The sequence below is a fragment of the Zonotrichia albicollis genome, chromosome 1 (genome assembly GCF_047830755.1).
Source record: "Zonotrichia albicollis isolate bZonAlb1 chromosome 1, bZonAlb1.hap1, whole genome shotgun sequence".
Taxonomy (NCBI): domain Eukaryota; kingdom Metazoa; phylum Chordata; class Aves; order Passeriformes; family Passerellidae; genus Zonotrichia; species Zonotrichia albicollis.
The window spans coordinates 76,374,341-76,393,065 of NC_133819.1; the positions used below are offsets into that span (position 1 = coordinate 76,374,341).

Sequence of the window (18,725 nt, forward strand, 5' to 3'; positions counted from 1 at the left end):
AACAGTTTCAATGGTTATTTCGTTAATAACTAGGCTACTTTAGGAAAACATATATGAACATATATATAATAAAATAATTCTTATTTATAAATAACCCCAAACCTACAATTGGTTCTTGGAACCACTCTTTTGTGATTAGTGCAGAGAGCATAGGAATAAGTGGTGACTGTTCCTTTAAAAAACCCTCAACCTAAACAGACAAACCCCTACGTTTTAAAATACATGAAGCTACTGTGAATTCAGTCAGAGAAGAATATGCGATGTCTTAGCATATTTGCCTTCCTAGGCTGTTCCTTGGTGGAATAGAGAGATTCTATTCCATATATATAATATATAAAGGAATATATTATTCCTTTATACAATATTTAGTACCAATTTTATTTTTTTAGGCAAAAAACAGGCAAAAAACATAGCACATAAAACCCAGGGATGCTAAAAAAACCCTCCAACCAAGTCTGAGGAAGATCTTACCAGGTATTTTTTTATTCTGAGACCACAGGACAGAGACTACTCATAGAAGTAGGAATGTAGGCTTGTGCCATATCAATTTCAGTAGGAGGAGAGCCAAACAATGTTTCTTTGTTCAGTCCAGTGTTTTAATGAATGGGGACCTGGACAACTGTGATGGGTCAGGACTTTTTTCTTGTCTTCAACACTAGAATTCCCTTCTGCTTACTCATACCCATGTATTGGAGGTGCCAGGATATAAGGGCACTTCAGGTCTGGCACTTCTTTCTGTCTTTACCTAATGTACAGATTTTATTTATTACATGAAAATTGGAAGACAATATGCATATTGGCTTATGCAAGAACTTTTTGGTGTATGAAATTCAATTAGTCTCTCATGTTAGCTCAATGATTGTGTGTCTTCTGGAGTGGAAGCTGCGTCAACCTAATGAAGCCGAAACTTTCTTGTTCTAACTCTCTGAACATCAGATAAAGACCTTGGCTTGAGGAGGGAGATTGGGTATTGGCAAATTGACTTAGAGCATCTATGAAAGACCTTTTGCTGCTGCTCATATGATGTATCTTAAAAAAAAAAATCCAGCCTCTCTCACCTGAAATCCTAGAATATTTTGTCAGTGACAAGACTATTTACCTTCTCTGGGCTTGACTCTTCCCTTTAAAATAATTTACAATAAGAGGAAAAATATACAAATCTAGTAAAGAAAAAATGTGTTTGTTGTATGGTTATTTTCTGGAAATTGAGAATCTTCAAGATTCTATCAGTAATGAAAACTGTAGGGAGCTGTGAAAATTATAATTCTATCTATGTGATGGTATTTCAGCCAGGGATCTGGAAAGAAATGTTAAAAAAGTATATTAATTTTAATTTATATCTTGCCATTTTAAAACATTGTTAAAAACAAATATTTTGAACATCCAGGAACTACTGTGAAATTTATCAATAAAAATAGTGGAAAATAATTTTCCTGTTGATAATGAATCAAGTTAAGCAAACACAGTCTGAAAATAGTCTGCATTGCAGGCTGGAGTTTTTAATTTCCGTTTCTTGCAAAATAATTTCAGAGTACTCCTCATCTTACATTACTTGTTACACTTCCAGTTTAGTTTGCTCATCCCTTATCTTTCCCAGTCTCACAAAGCATTTTTTTTTAAATCTTTTTCCTTTCTGCCTGTCTCCTCTTAAATAATATACAATAGCACAGTCCTGGCAAACTGACAGTATAACTGAGTGAGAAAATTTAATGTGTGACATGTCTGAATAAAACTTAGTGCAAATTACAGAATCACTGAAAAGAGTTGCTTAAAATGTTACCTTTTGGATACATTTAAAGAAGTGAACTTCTTTGTCAAGTAAATGTGTCTGAAAGCCACGGCTGTTACCTCTGTCAACTGTGAGAATACCACACAGGATACGAGCTGGTCTGAAAATCTTTAACAGTAAATGCAGCTACTGTTAAACAACTGCATCATTTAATAGTTCAGTTCATGATGATTAAAATAAATATCTCCATTGTGGGAATTCTGTATCAATTATTTTCTGCTGACTTCATGTCAAATCTTCCCACTGTTTTGATTGTGTTTAGAGACACAATCATTCTTATTCAACTAAGTATCCAGTCAAGTTGCTAATGTTAAGTGTGCACTAGAACAATGAATGAAATGGCAAATGCTTCTATGGTGTATTCTGGCTTCACGTTGCTAATATAATTACTAACAAAAAAGCTAATACGTTACAATTTGCCCTGAAACTTATCCTCAGAATTAGGAGATGCTCTGGACTTATTTGTATAAAATCTAAAAGATAGACTAATTCAAGAGTGTACTGAGGTCTCATTGTTCCTGTTATACTAGAATTAAATTGAAATATTGACACATTGCCGAAGAAAGTAGAAAAAAAAATGTTGCAGTATATAATTGAAAATGACTGCTATGAAGTAAGAGATTAAGAGTCCATTTAGTGAGTTAATAATAAAATAGTCTGTCAGTTTGCAAAGACTACAAAAACTTTAAACTGTTTTGGAAGGTGTCCTATACATTATAGTGTATTAAATTAGATTAAAAATAACTTGAACTGCATTAATGCCTACAGTAAATTTTCTAACTCAAGGGAGGTTTCTTAATGCACTCATATCTGGTGTGTAGTTATTTGAATACCAATCACTGAAAAATCATAGAGAGAGTTCTGAATCTGAAATACATATAGAAATATGTGTGACAGATCTTAGAGTCTATCTCTCATTGTCATAAATCATTTTGAATTCCAGAAGTAGCCTGTATGATAAAATAGATCTGACTAGCCCAATCTTCTTTTTGGTTTTCACAGTAGCATCTTGTTGCTTTTTGGTGAAAATTGGATTAACACTTTGTATGCTATTAGAAAAAAAGTCCACCTACTTTATACTCATTTTGGGAGATTTCAGAATTGTGTGGATTTCATGGGGAAAGATGGGGAGAAATCCCAAAATCCTGAGTGGACAGGTTTGATTTGAATCATTGGATGTTAATTAACAAGGATTTCCTGCGCTGCAATTTTTGAAGCAGAATTACTATGTTATTTAACTAAAGTATTCTGAAAATATTTTTACAAAGGTCTTTTACAGATCTAAGAAGTTATTGAGCTGAATTTGATTGGGGCATCTTTTCATGAGCTCATTTTATTTATGGTTGCATTTACCCTAAAGAAGGATGTAATATGTTCATTAACCCTGTGTTTTTCCCACAAATTAATAAAAAAGTAAACCTCTCTTAAAACCGTTTTTTTGTGTCTGCCTTGGATTGCTAATTCAGTTTTATTTTTAAGTATTCACATAACAATCCATTTTGTGCCCCTCTGTAAATATTATCTTCCATTTAACAAGATCTTCCTTTTTTATTTATATGAAATCCTTCTGGATTAAAAATGTTGTTCAACCAATGTAGATAGAAGAGATGCAAAAATATCATAGTAATTGCAATTACTGTATAATGAAACAGGGCTATATAAAATAATACCAACTGACGTTCTGATTTCCTATGAAGTGAGAAAAAATGCACATAAAATACATACACCAGTGCTGCTGAAAAGGGAAGTATTTCTGTGGAAGAACAGCAAGAAATTCAGGAGTTTGCAAAATATCAGTGACAGATATGAAAACAAAACCACATCTTCACAGCTGATCATTTTGTGTGAAGAAATTGCTAAATGAAACAGATGTCTTTACATTTCTCAGCTTGGATGACATAAATCACAGATGCCCATTAGCTAAAATAACTATAGGAAACACTATGCTAAAAGTAGCAAAAAAATATTTCACAGAATATTTTTTTAGTATTTGAGTAAAATGAAAAAAACTCTGCAGCACTGATAGACAAAGTGTTGATGCATTTCAGAGTTGGGTAATGATTCACCACACAGGGCTGTGAAGCACCTTGGGCAGAGTTTAGTCACCTTGAGTCCTCTAGTATCATCTGGTTTGAATTAAGAACTGAAAAAGCAAAATGGGAGGTGTTTTCTTTTGTTGTTTAACTATATTACACATTTTCACCCCTTGAATTATGTCTGGAAGACATTGTTCATTTTATCTATAGCTTTGTGTTTCCTGATCAGTCAGAAAGACCTGAAAGGTTCTTCTGAATTTGAAGTTTTTCTACCATAACTCTGGACTCCTCTGTATATACACATAATTTAAATTGGATTACCAAACCAAAGGCATTATTAATATTTTTTTAGTGAGCATGGTGTTATAGCTTAGGGTGTTCTTCTAACTATGTATGTTTGTATTCCTTTTATGTTACTGTAAAGTGAAACTACTGGCTCCCTAGAAGTCTTTATGTGGTCGTCTCAAACTCTTATATTCGGGTCCTTTTCCAGACTTCTTGCTAATATATGTGTGGGGAAAAACAGACAAACAAAAAGTCCCAAAACCACACAAACAAAAAAAACACAAGTAGAAAGTTTGAATTTGGCAGAGGTAATAGGTTAATGATTTTGTGGTCATAAAAAGCATTTTTAAATCACCTCACTAAGGCTTAAACACAGCTACAGGAGAGGCAATGGGAAATCAAATTTTACATGTTAGACAAATAACTGTGTTAAAAGATCTTTGCTCACTAAATTGGATTTAAATATAGATGTTCAAAAGCTTTATATTTTGTAGTGCAGGGATTTTCTTAGTTTTCTGATTTAGTTTTCTTCACCATACTGTTCAGGCTTCAAGTGCCAGGCAATATTTTAAGGCACCAGAATATGATTATTGGGATTGCTAAATTGTTTTACAAGTTCCTGGCATGGTTTTGTTAAATATCACTCTCCAAAACAATTTACATGCATCATCCCTATGTTAAGTTTGGCCAGACATTCTTGCTGGGAACTGTTTGCATGGAGTTATTCTGTTCTGGAGATAATGTATTAGAATGGATTTTGCCAGGCTGCTTAATGGTTTTTGAGTGAAAGGACAGGTTTTGTGAGAATTAATAATACCAGACCTGGGTTTGAAAAATATCTGGGAAAACTGCAATGTGCCCATTTAAAGATCCCACTCAAACAGAACCTGATTTTATATTTCTGTCACAGGTCTCAGGAAAAGCATGCTCTTATTATGCTCTTCATCATTCTGGTATGAAAATATTTCATAGAGTGGTCATATATTTCAGCAATGAGTTCCTAGGACCAAAATGTTTTTAAAGTGAAATTATATTCTAGGAAGACAAGGAGAAGAAAACACTCAAGAATTACTTACGCTAGATGACATTTCAAAATGGAACACAGCTTGGAAGATGCTGTCAAGTCCCTTAAAGAAGGGTGAAAGGGTTAATTGGAGGCACAAAAGGTCACAAGTTTTGTGAGCCATCAGGGGAGAGATTAAAGCTCACTTTAAAAATTAATTCCTCAAAAGAGGTGTGAGAATGGCTTGCAACCTTCAGTTTGAACTCATTAAGAGAAACAGAAGGAAAAGAAAGAAAAATGTGTATTTGCAAAGGATTTTTCTTAACATCTACCTTCTTACTCTTTGTGTTTGGTGGAGTTTCATAATTTTTTATTTGTTGTAGAATGAAAAGAAACAGTAAGAAAACACTTTGTAAAGTAAACATGCACATGTGTAGTGTAAGCCAAGTTTAATGGGTCTAAATACTTTCATGTAGAAAATCAACGTTCAGAACATGATAGTATTCAAATTTCTACCATGAAGGCTTTGATCCAAGAAGCCTGGTGAGTTCTGTCTGTTCCACATATATCAAGTCTGTGGGAAATATTCAGTGTTTGAAAATTTTTCTCAACATCAAGTCTGTGAGAAATATTCAGCATTTGAAAATTTTTCACAATATAAAAGTCTACTGTTTGAGTTTGGCTTATCCCACCAGTCCACTCTGTATGCTTGGTTTCAGCACAAAAGACAAGGATAGACAAATTCAAAACTACAATAATTAAATATTTTTATTCTAATACTTGAAACAGTTGCTATGGAAGACAACATGAGGGCGTCATAGATGAAAAAGTGAAATATTTTCATGGCTGCAAAGCGAGGGGAGGTATTTATACTATGCTACATGTATAAAATTTTTCATTATCTGAAATGGAGGCTTAAATTAACAAAAACTCTTCATATGACTAAATATAATCTTCCTGTGGATTTAATCAGTGCTGTAATTACGTGTGCAAATAACTATTTTTAGAAGGGAAAAAATGCACCAGTTCCTAAACTGGAATATTCTGCTATTTTTTGTGTGTAATTTTAAAAAAATATTATTTGCACTTCAGTTTTGTGAATAAGAGCTTCTGCTTTATTTGGTCCTTCTGCTGAACTCAAACTAAGTTTACTAAAAAGAATATGTTTCATGGTGAAAATAAATCTGAGTGCCAGATTCTTTCAGTTAATTATGGAATCAATGAGATTGGAAGGACCTTTCCAACAAGATATTTAGAGAAATTATGCTAAATGCATCCAAAAGATCAAATGAGCCATCATCCATGCAGGTGTGCTGAACAACAAAGCATAATTAAATAATTTTCCATATAAAGGTAGACAGAACTGCAAGTTATATATGTGAAGTTAAGCTTTATACAACTTAAATAATGGGTGTTAAATCAATACTGAATGCTTAATAAATTTGGGTGGTTTTCCTTTAGTCTATTTACATTAGTTGATAAAGTGCAAGTGCAAATGACTTAAAATTAAATGTTCCCCAATTTGGGAGGAGTATAAATAATATGAAATGAAATTTTAAAAAATATATTATTTCATGAAATCAGTGGTTCTGTTTTCCTTAATTGTCTTGTATTTAGCCATGTTCTTTATCTGCTTAGTGAATTTACAACTAGCACAGCAGTTGTGAATTTTTAATAGGATCTCTTCAAGGAAAGAAAAGGTCAGTATTAACATAAAAATCTTCTTTAAGAATGTGGTGCAGAGGTTTCTTAGCAGAGAACAGGTGTTGCTGCAAAAGTAAAATCTTCCAGAACAGCCAAGTTGAAAGATTCTTGGAACTAAGTAAGGAAACTGGCTGTCAGTCAGTGGTGAATAAAAATTACTTTCTTAATGGTATCAACCACATATGTGGCATACAGAATAACTTAAAATATAATATTGATATTTAAAAACAACCATTCATTTCATTGCTTCTAAACAAAGTACTGTCTTCTTCCATTTCAGCTTCATTCTGACCAGGATAAAGGAGATGGATCCCTCAAATACATTTTGTCGGGAGATGGGGCTGGCACTCTTTTTATAATTGATGAGAAAACGGGAGATATTCATGCAACTCGGAGAATTGACAGGGAAGAGAAAGCCTTTTACACCCTGCGTGCCCAAGCTATCAATAGAAGAACTTTGAGACCAGTGGAACCTGAGTCTGAGTTTGTCATCAAGATCCATGACATCAATGACAATGAACCAACATTTCCAGAAGAAGTTTACACTGCTAGTGTTCCTGAGATGTCAGTAGTAGGTGAGTTCTCTGTACTGAGGTACAAATGCCTTTTCTCTTACTTGACAAATTATTTCCCCATCTTTTCAAAAGTCAGTCATGTGCAGAGTTCTACCTGATAAGTTTTTTTTTCATTTTGACATATTTGTTCAAATACTGAAATGGCATTCAGAACCAGATTTTTATGATCTAAGATCTGTTTCTACTTGAAATATCCAAATTATTGGCTTTACAGTTCTTTGGAATATAAATATTGTAGATAGTAGGTGAATGGTGAATCATCCTCCTCCTGAGGAACTGTTAGAATAAGATGACTAAATGAGACTGTTGAAAGCTCAATATTTTTTTTCTTTCATTTTCACTGCAAGTTCCCAGTGGTTGTAAGCACTGAATGGAGAGCTGTCTCCACTCCCTCTGTGGGTGAGGAGAATTATATATTGACTCATGCATTGTTGATGCACTGTCTGAAGGTAGACACCCTCTTTATTTTCTTTTCTTTCACTTTTTTACTGTATAGACAAATCCTCTTGTGCTTTCACTTCCTTAACTCCATCCACGAATGACACCTTCATGAATGTTAAACAGCTGTTTGACTTGATCTTTCTTCTCTTTGCCGTGTATTTTCAGTTCCTATCTTAACTACAAAGTTGTGGCCTGGATCATGCCAGCTGGTGAATTTTATAACCAATAACATTTTGGAATATGACCTATTATTGATATTAGTGCATACAATTCATTAAGAATAATTTTTAAAAACTTAAAAATATATTATGTTTCTTTTAAAATATAATATAAATTAATTAATTGTATCAATGTAGCTAGTATAATATTAAGTTCTAAAAATTCAGAAAGCAAACAATGTATTCAATGAAATTTTAGGCTATTATTACCATTTTAATCACCTCCACTGCCTGAATAGGTCAAACAGGTATTTTAGATGACTAAATTAGCCTGTTGAGATGATAAGTTTTTAAGATGTTTTAAATATACAGGTATTGATAATTTAGTATTTAACTTCCAGGAACTTGGAAAATGCTAAAAGAGAAAAAATACATAATTATTGAAAGAGAATGCCTTCAGCAAATCTGTGCAGCAATGTATGGAAGCATAATACTAGTATCTTTTTGTTCTTAATATGTCAATCTGCTTTCAGTTTGTGATTGAATCAGTTTTTACAATTCCAGCATTCAGCAAGTGGTTTTTACTGTAAAGGAAAATAAAATTTATAAAGAATATTTAAGAAATCTGACAGATGATTGTGTAGGCCTGTACTGAAATCTCATCAAATCAGCCCACATAAAGAGAAGAACTGAAAAATCTTCCACATTTACTGTTCCAAAATCTAACAAAGTGTGATACCAATTTACTAGTGTACTGGTCAGTTTTCTAAATTTCCATAAACATATACAGCTTTAGGCAGAGCATCTTGAAAGTGCATCCTGAGGGAACATTTCTGGATCATTTTCTAGAGAAGCATTTGGCTAGATTACAGGAGGGCTGAAAAAGTATGTCTCAGAGTTTCAACTTCATTTCTCATGTTCTTTCTGTAAATTCCAAAACACATTGTTTAAAACATGATTGTAAAGATATAAGAAAATTACTCAGTGTTTTCATTAAATATTATGCTATTATAAAATACTAAGTTATAAGCAATTATTTCTTCATTTCATCAGTCTCAATTCCATAAATAACATTTTTTCTTTAAGTGTTAAACATTCACAGCATTATTTCAATGCTTCTGAAGTATTCAGATTGCAAGGTTCCAGTGTATCTGTACAGCTGTACATAGATCATAAAATTTTGAAGCTGTAAAATGTCAGCATTAAAACAACAAAAAACGAGATACCATGATAAGAAAAATATTTACAAAAAAATTAATTTATAGAAAAACAAAGAGCCACAAACACACCAACTTGGATGTACAGTGTGTTAACCTTGAATCTTAAATAAATAGCTGTGCTGAAACAAATGGACTTCATTTTGTCAATAAAATTATAATAATTAGGAGAATTATAACTCAGTTTGAATCTATCGTGTTCCTGGGTTTTATAAATGCAGTCATTCAGCTGCTAGAGTGACTGACTGTCTACCTGATAGGCAGCATTTCTTTTAGCTTTATTACTTTTAGCTTTATGTCTGCTCCCTGGAGGTTTATATTCATCTGTAGTCCATAAGAGAATTACGTGATTTTATAAAGTATTCATCAAAGTTGATTCATTTCTTCATAACACTAATTTAATTCTACAACTCAAAAAAAATCTGCTCAGTAATCTGAAAACTAAAGGCTAAGGGAAGAAGGAGAGAAATCTTCTAAAAGAATAAGCTGCATAACAATTTTGAGAAAAACAGAACTAACCAGAAATTGTGAAGTCATTATGTTAAAATTCTTCACATTTTGGTGCAACAATAATATATTATCACATCATTATTACAAAATATTTTTAAATTAGTATCTTTTCTGGCATGATATAATTAAATAATTTTTAGTACAGCAGCTTACGTGAGAAATTTATGAAAAAATGGACAATTACATTTTTTATTACCATTTTACTTCCTCATTCAAAGAGAAATGGGAAGAAATTCCTACATTTATATATTTTTCTCTCTCTGGATTGTTTTTTTTTTTAGTTATGGTATTGTGAGCAGCCCATTACTTGGCCAGTACTGTTGGCCATGGGCTAAGAAACTGTCAGGCTTGATGTAAGGAATGCAGATAGAAATTGCAGTCTTGGATGTAATTGCACATTCTGTTGAATGTCCCCCTGTTGTAGTCACTTCTGTGAGAAAGTAGAGACAGTTAATTTTTCTGTAAATGTCTGCAAACATTAAGAGGAGTTTATGATATTAATATTTCCACAGTGATAGGTACCAGAAAGAGAAATTACAAAGCTAAATTACTATGGCCCTTACCTGAATAGAGATGAGTTACATGGTTCTACAAAAAGTGTGGTACTACCAGGACTGTAATATTTTCATTATCTAACCCAGGATAGTCAACATGGTGTGGCACTATGCTACATATTGGGAGTCTGAGAAAGAGTAATATTGCTGGAACCACTCCCTGCCTTTCCTGTGCCTGACCTGCCAAGCAGACAGAATCCCATGTGAAGGATTCCCTGTCCTCCTTCTGTTCCACTTGGCTGAAAGCCATGACTTCAGGGACAGGGGAGGATGGTGACAAGCTCCTGCCCAGTCCTGCAGGGGCATCCGTTCCATGACTTCCTCTCTGTCACAGGTGCCCTTGCAGGGGTGGTGCTGATCTCCCCTCTCTGCTGATTTGCAATAAGACCCAAGAAAATCAAATGGAACTGTGACAAGGGAAGCTCTAATTAGACATTAAGAAAAGGATCTTCATCAAGAGATTGGTCAGTCACTGGAACAGGCTCTCCAGAAAAGTGTCAGAATGTCTTGAATGCTTCTCTTAGTCATATGGTTGAGTTTTAGGTAGTCCTATGAGAAGCATTAGAAGTTGGACTTGGGATCCTTATGGGTCCTTTCCAACCCAGTATAATTTATGATTCCATGGCAGCATTATCCACCAAAAATACATATATATTCTTATAGGATGACTTGCACTCCTGCTACTATTTGTACATCTAAGTTCAATAGTTTACTATCAATCAGGTGTAAAGGCTGGACCACTAGACAGACACATAAACATACCCAACAATGTTTTTTAAGATAGTAGTTTATTCAAAACAACTACACAGAGAAGATTCCTTATATGTAAAAGTAGGATTGTACAGTATAGTAAAATGGGGTGCAAAGAAAACTAAAATACATTACACTTTCACTATCTAAGGTGAAAAAGGACCTTGTGCCCATGGATGGTGTAGATTGAGATCAGATGTCTTGCCTCCTATTGGAGGACAGAACACAGAACACTGGAACAATTCTCTTTGTTCATTGTTTCCAATTCCTGTGGAAGTAAACATAGTCTTTTATATGTATATTCATCACACAAGCAATGTTTCATAGATAATAAATATTTACTCTTTTTTTTCTTTGTTATACATAAAATCCGTATCAGTCTTTATCATGACTACTAACTTACAACTTGTACCTGTGCCTCGTATTTATGTTGTGCTGTGGCTGTGTTGTCAAATCCTTGGCCATAGCCTGGTGACTGCATTCTCAGTCCTGGTACTGAATATCAATGTTTGAAATTGCCTTAATCTTATCTCTACTTTAAGAAGTGTCAAAGAAAACCCCAAAAAGTCAGCTATTCTGTAGTTTTGCCACTGTGTTGTCTATTTCTGTAAAGCAGCTACAATGGTGAGGTGTTCATATGAACCTTGTATGCACTTATCTGGATACCAGAAAGAAGAGAAACATGGTATCACATCATGCAAAGAAAAGAATGAAATGCTTATATAACAAAACCTTGGAGTGATTGAAATCTGTGCACCCTTGGAGAACAGGGTTTGCTGCATCCTGAAGTTTCCTGTACTAGAAGGAATGATAAGGTGATCGGGAAGTCAGAAAAGCACTATTGAGTCTTTATCTACTCCATATGCCTCCATCCATAAACCTTATCAAGTCCTGATGTAGCCATACACCAGCCTCTTTCAGACCCAAGAGCAGTTTTGATTTCTTCCTCCGGCTGTGGTACTAACCAGACAGGCACCGGAGGATATGGCTATTTCTATTATCAAATAGAGTGTTTTACAAAGGCCCATAAATTCTTGGTTGTCTTGTTCATCTTTCTTTTGTTGCTTATTAAACATTGAAAAGGCAGACATGAATGGCCAGCTTCAGGATCTCACAGCTGGGTCGATATCTGAGAAGACAACTTATTCTCCTGAAGTCTTTGTACTGATTACTGGATTTTTATCTTCTTTCACTTTTTCCTTTCCTTACTTTCAGAGTTTGTGACCCAGAATATTCTTACGGTTTTGACGACAGTCTTCTGCTCTGTCCATCATATTTTTTACCTATCTCTTTCTGCTCATTTGGGGATTTCTTTTCATAACTGCAGATAGTCTATTTTCCTCTAGATGGATTTTCCTGGGGAATTTGCCTATTAGTGTATTTTAGAAAAGTTTTCAGAACTTTCTCTTTACACCTCTTTTTATATATTTATATATCTTCCCAGCTTATATAATCATTCCCTATCCTTATTGCATCTTGTAACTAAATTAGGGATATCAATATATGATATTCAGAAGATGTAACCTCCTTCTGGGTTTACATGTGATGTATAGGGCGCCCTGTTGGTCTGTCATCTCTTGTTATAAGTTTTTCTTTCTCTTTAGACAGCAGTTAGAGCTGCTTAACATTTTACCCTAGCTTCTTCTATACTCCCTCATTAGTGCTATTCACCAGTTCCCAATGCTTAGTCCTCTCTGCCATGGAATTCATCTTACAACACCTCCTTCTGGTTTCCTACTAAGATATTTCAAAATCTTTTTTTTTTTTCATACAAAGTTCTCTCAACAAACACTTTTGCATCTTCTGACTTAGGACATTTCAAAAACCCAAAGCAGGTTTTTTTTTATTTTTTTTACAGAGTTTCCTTTCGCTCTGCACACAAATCCTGCCATTAGGAGATGAAACAAAAAGTTAAAAAAAAAAAAAACCCAAAAAAACAAAACGAAAACCCACCAAGCTAAACCATTTTTCTTTAAAAAGGACATCTTAAAAGAATTGTAATTATCCACTCCTGTGCTTGTTTGCAACTGATTGTTTTCTAAGTTACAAGACTATCTTGTAGTCAAAGATCTTTCTGACATTGAGTTCTCTGAACATGCAGCCCTTTTCAGTTCTTTTCTGTATTCTGCATCTTAAAATAGATTATTTCAGAGGAAAACATGTGCCATTATTTCTGGAGAAAATAGGTGTCATTATTTCCTGTCTTTTCCACTAAAAACAGCAGAAAATTTCTATTAATTTGGCTTGTTATTTGTATGGATAATTTACTATAGAAGGTTCTTGCTCTAGTTAACTATCACATAACTCAGCTGGGAGTAAAGAAAACAAAACCTAACCTTACAATCCAGCTCTACAGTGAATATTTTGTGGATTCCTTTTCCTAGATAATTATTTCCAGTGATTTTTATCTAATATGTATGCATTATAAAGGAATTGTGAGGTCAAAGTCATTAATAGTTGTATTGTGTTTGAAGATGCTTGCAGAAAACAGAAGCAAGGGCAAAATATACTAATTACTATTATAGTCCTAGACTCTAGGGAGAGTCAAACACGACAATAAAGTTATGTTAAAATATGCCTTCTGAGAGCTACAATAATCTACCAAAAGACTGTTTGTTTCTGGGCCAAGTTTACCACTGTTGAATTCTAGTTCATGGTATGTAAAATAGGCAGTTATGCCAGAAGAAAATAACAGAATTCACTGGTGTGTTATCAATAACATAGATGGTGCCTTATTCATAGATTCATAGAATGGTTTGAGTTGGAAGGGACCTTAAAGATCTTCTAGTTCCAACCCCCCTGCCATGGCAGGGATGTCACCTACTGACCTCATTGCTCAGAACCCCATCCAACCAGGCACTGAGCACTGCCAAGGATGGGACAGCTAAAGCTTCTCTGGGAAACCTGTTCCAGTGACTCACCACCCTCACAGTAAAGCATTTGTTCTTTATATCTTATTTAAACCTGGTCTCTTTCAGTTTGAAGCCATCCCCCTTTGTCCTATCACTACATGCTGTTGTAAAATGTCCATCTCCATCTCTCCTGTTTGCAATCACTGTCTCCTTTATGCACTGCTACAGAGTTCAGATTAGGCTTTAAATTCTGAAAGCCAAAGACCAGCTTCATCAGAAGCAACCTGTGACTATGTAAAAGACAGAGCAAGATCTAGACCAAGTGATGACACTATGTGTCTAACTACATTGTAGTTTTTAAGCCCTGGCATAACTGGTCATCTTCAATGCCTTTGGATTTCTGGTCCAGGTTTCCAACCAGAACAAACAATACCTTTGTTTTATTGAGCATCAGTGGTCTTCAGTGTACTGAAGCGAAGCAAAACCAGCTGGTGATTTGACAGCTGATGTGCAGAATGTAATTGATACACTGATGGCACTACTCCTGTTTATTTCTTGATGTGGCTTCTGTCAAGTTTTTACAGGAATTGCTGATCCCCTGTGGAAGCCTGGGGAGCACATCTATTTTCCTCTCATAGCAAGGAGAGTTCTGCATCCTAAATGGCACTTGGAAGTGTAGTAGTGCCCTTGCACTTCTCCTCCAAGGTACCAGACCCATAAAAACCAAAGAGCTGAGGTAACATTAAAAAGTAAAGTTCATCCTTACTGCATTTGAGTAATAGAGTGTACATTGTCCTGAACATAACCCACCAATTGCATGGTGTGACAGTAATGAAATTAAGGAGCACAAGTCTCTTTCCACAGACTTTAAAGGGAATAGGTACAAATCTACAGTGTTCAGAAGTTTCTGACAGGGTTTTTTTGGGGGTGTATATATGCAGCCATGTTCATTCCAGCTGGAGAGAAGCATAGAAGATGTAATTTGCTGTTTCATGTGCATGTGCACTGAGAGTATTAATTAATATATTCATTATGACACCTAATAGCAGTAACTGTTAGACACATAGTATTGCATTTAAAAATGAATTGTTTAAAATATATTTTAAATTTATTCAACGTTTTCTTCAGTTTCCTTCCAAATTATTCTTCAAAATTGGTTTTCCTTATATTTTTAACTAAAATGAAACAAAAGTCTCATACAATTGACCTATTAATAGATACGTTTAGTTTCACAAATTAGGGAAATGTGAAAATTAGAAAAAATTAATAATTTACTTACATGTAATAGAGACAAAGTGTTTATTTTCATGTATTTACAATGTAGAAGCTTCTGATTAACACATCATGCTTTTGTGACAGATGTCTTGATTATGACTGTTCTCTGTTGGTATGGATATGAAATGGAGGAGTTGTAAACTTTACTTGCACAGTTCCATGTTTGTCAGTGTACTCAGTGGATTGGGGTCTTTTTGCCCTTTTTTTAACTTGCAGCACTTCAGTTACTGAACATGGTTTGTGTTATCCTACTTTTACACAACTGCTTTTTCAGAGAAGGTATTCTTTTGGAGCAAGTATACATTCTAGCACTGCAGTTTCTCTATAGTAGTAGGATGGTCCGAAAGTGCATTTCAGAATCAAGACAACATTCTTCAGAACTTAAATTTATTAAACAGAAAGGCCTTTTCACCTTTTAGCATAATAGTTATATAGACATATATCTACACATGGAGTTCAGCGTGGCTGAAGACATAAGATATTTGTGAATCATAGAGACAAAGTTTTTGGAACAGACCTACCATCACCACATTCTTACTTTTAAAAAAAAAGTTCCGATTTTCAGAATCAGCATATTCTCAATGGTTACCAGAGCAATCTTCAATACAATAGAAAGTTATTTTCTCTTAGTTTCTTTATACTTGTGTAGCATTATTTATATTTTAAATTTTATTTTGTGTTTGGGTCTTTTCTCTGTAAATTCATTATTCACTCCATTTCAATAGGAATAATATAACCAGCAATATGCCCATTTTGCCTTCTTTATGAGAAGACAGTACTTTTAGGGACTCACTGAAAAAATAAATAAACAGAAGTTTTTTTTCAATTTATGTAGAAGGAGACCTGGAATAAGGAAGAATGTACCTAATGTTGACTAGAAGATCACAAATATATTTGGAAAATCCAATTAGTATTAGCTGACATTTTCTTTGGTGTCTGTTGGAATGGAAATTGATGCTCTGACACCTCCGTGTAGTGTCATATGCAACTAAATTGGCTTTGGATGTTTCAGGTACTTCTGTGGTCCAAGTTACCGCTACTGATGCTGATGACCCTTCATATGGAAACAGTGCCAGAATAATTTACAGCATACTTCAAGGGCAGCCATATTTCTCTGTGGAACCAGAAACAGGTAATGAATATTTTCATTATTTTCATTTACGATAAACTTTAAACTTTTTCTTTCATTTAAAAGACCTTAGATCACATAAAAAATGTAATTAAAAACTAACTGAAATGAAAGAGCATTTCTTGCTTTTTCTCATTATTTATAACTTTTATAATACATATAAAAACTCAAGACATCTGAAATTATGAAGTATAAGTAATTTCACAGTGGGACTATTTACTGCTTAAGATTCAAATAACAACATTTCTGATAAAGGCAGGCATAAAGTTTTTTTTTTTCCTTAGAATATATTGTTCTTTTTTTCCCTAATGATTCTACTTAGCTTAATAAAAGATGGTCTTTCTCCTAAACCTTTGGCACAAATATCTTGAAGCATTTTTAGCATGAAACTGGAACAGTACCTGTGATGTAGAACAAGTACTCAGCCTGTACTAAAGACTACTCTAATTATAAGACTACTATAAAACTTATGGACAGAAATTTTTTCTTTGAAACATTAAATGAAAATTTTAGAGATTTATTTCAAGACTAATATAAAAAAGATAAGCAACAAATACATTATTAGCGATTCTGTTTTCCAATTTATTTCTTTTAGGCATCATCAGGACGGCATTGCCGAACATGAACAGAGAAAACAGGGAGCAGTACCAAGTGGTTATCCAGGCAAAGGACATGGGAGGCCAGATGGGCGGATTATCAGGGACCACCACGGTGAACATCACACTGACTGATGTCAATGACAATCCACCTCGCTTCCCCCAGAGTAAGCTGCATTTAAGAGTTGACTTGTGCTGGAAGAGTTAAGCAGTCACCATCTGGTTTAATTTAGAGTAAATCTAGATTATGGGGCACACATAAACAAAAGGCTTATGTGCTGATTATTATTATTAAAGCAGTATATTAAATGTTAAAGCTTTTTTTTGTTGTTGTTAAGAAACAGTTACATGATGAAATATAACTGCAGTAAACCTGAAATTCTTCCCAGGAATATGGGCAGCAATAGTAGGTGGACTTGTAAGAGCATTAGAGCAATGTTTTTCTCTTTCCTTACCTATTGCTTAAATCCTACATGCTCTCCCACTGGAGGACAAAACATGTTGTAATTCTAAACATGCAGAAATATTTGAATTGAGGTATCTGCTTAAATATTTAATCATGAAGAACGTGAAAAAAGAAACTACTCAAAGGGAATCAGACAGATTTGTACTTTCTAGCTATAGAGCTACAAAACAATATACAAAATTTCCCAAATTAAAGCAAATTAAATTTAACTTTTTTTGTTTTTTACAGCTTTAGTGAAGGTTTTTTAATGCTTTTTGCTTTTTGATACTAGCACTGTCAAGACTTTGTATCCTCAAACCAAAATGTAAAAATATTTTCGGTCTCTGTCTGATATGAAAATATTAAACTATGCAGCATTGAACTTGTAACAGTTAAGCATTTTAAATACATTTGAAGCCTTTTGCATTAATTGAAGTTGCAGTATTTGCGCAATGATTTAGATTTACTTAGTACGTAAAGGATTTAGAGTATCCTCACCACACATTTTATACACTCTGTATAATTTTACTCAATCCAGTAGTTACTGATGCACTCTTCTTGATCAAAATAACAGAATCAGTTTCAAATTATGCTCCTTATGGCAGAACTGGAGTACATAATTATGTTCAATTTAATATTGAAGTTAATATATATGCGTTCAGCTAAGATGTTTATCAGCATGTAATTTCATATTCACACTTAAAAAAAAAATCATACACCACTGAGTAAGAAGAACTTGGGCATTTATTGCTACATTATAATTTATTTATTATTAATTATTTTTAAAGTTTTTTTTCATTTTTCCACAATTTTAAAAAATTATTTTTATTGTTTCAATATGTATATAGAAGATTATGGTATGTCCATTGTTGTGTAGGACAGGAGTGCTGTAGTACTCTTCTCTGGACACACTGGAGAAGACTGTTCGAAGAGGTGTCATGTTCAAAGCCTTACAGGAAAAAAAAAAAAAAAAAGTTAAGACAGCATAGAAGCTTCAAAAGTGCATATTTATACTTTTCGTCGTTTTTCTTGTTTCTTGAACAGTGTGGTAAATTAGAAGTTAGAATGATGGAATCAACTTTCCAGACTTATCTGGGATTCCAACATAATATTTGAGATAGAGAAGGATTTGATGTAGCATCTCTGCATTTTTCTTTAATGTCAGTTTGAATCAGATATGTCATTTGCTTTAAAGAAACTTAACTTTGCTTTCATGGGCTTTTGTTGTTTTTGTTTGATTTTTCTCTCTACTTTCTCTCTGCCACTTTCTTTGTTAGATAAAAATGCGCGTTTCATTGGAGATGAAAACTACAACATTTATAAGGATGACATAATTAACTAAATATATGAAAGTAAAAATAGCTATTAACTTTAAAAATATATATATTTAGCCTCAAAATGGAAGT

General features: G+C 33.8%; 1 protein-coding gene across 5 annotated transcripts in view; it reads left to right on the plus strand.

The window, feature by feature from the left end:
- Positions 1 to 18,725, plus strand: part of CDH10 (cadherin 10) — a 95,360-nt gene that overhangs the window by 56,264 nt on the left and 20,371 nt on the right. For all 5 annotated transcript variants that reach the window (XM_005481652.4, XM_014275788.3, XM_005481651.4 and 2 more), the window contains exons 3-5: positions 7,098 to 7,392; positions 16,162 to 16,281; positions 16,874 to 17,041. In XM_005481652.4, coding sequence (XP_005481709.2) covers positions 7,098 to 7,392; positions 16,162 to 16,281; positions 16,874 to 17,041 — 583 coding nt within the window. The remainder of the gene's footprint in view (positions 1 to 7,097; positions 7,393 to 16,161; positions 16,282 to 16,873; positions 17,042 to 18,725) is intronic.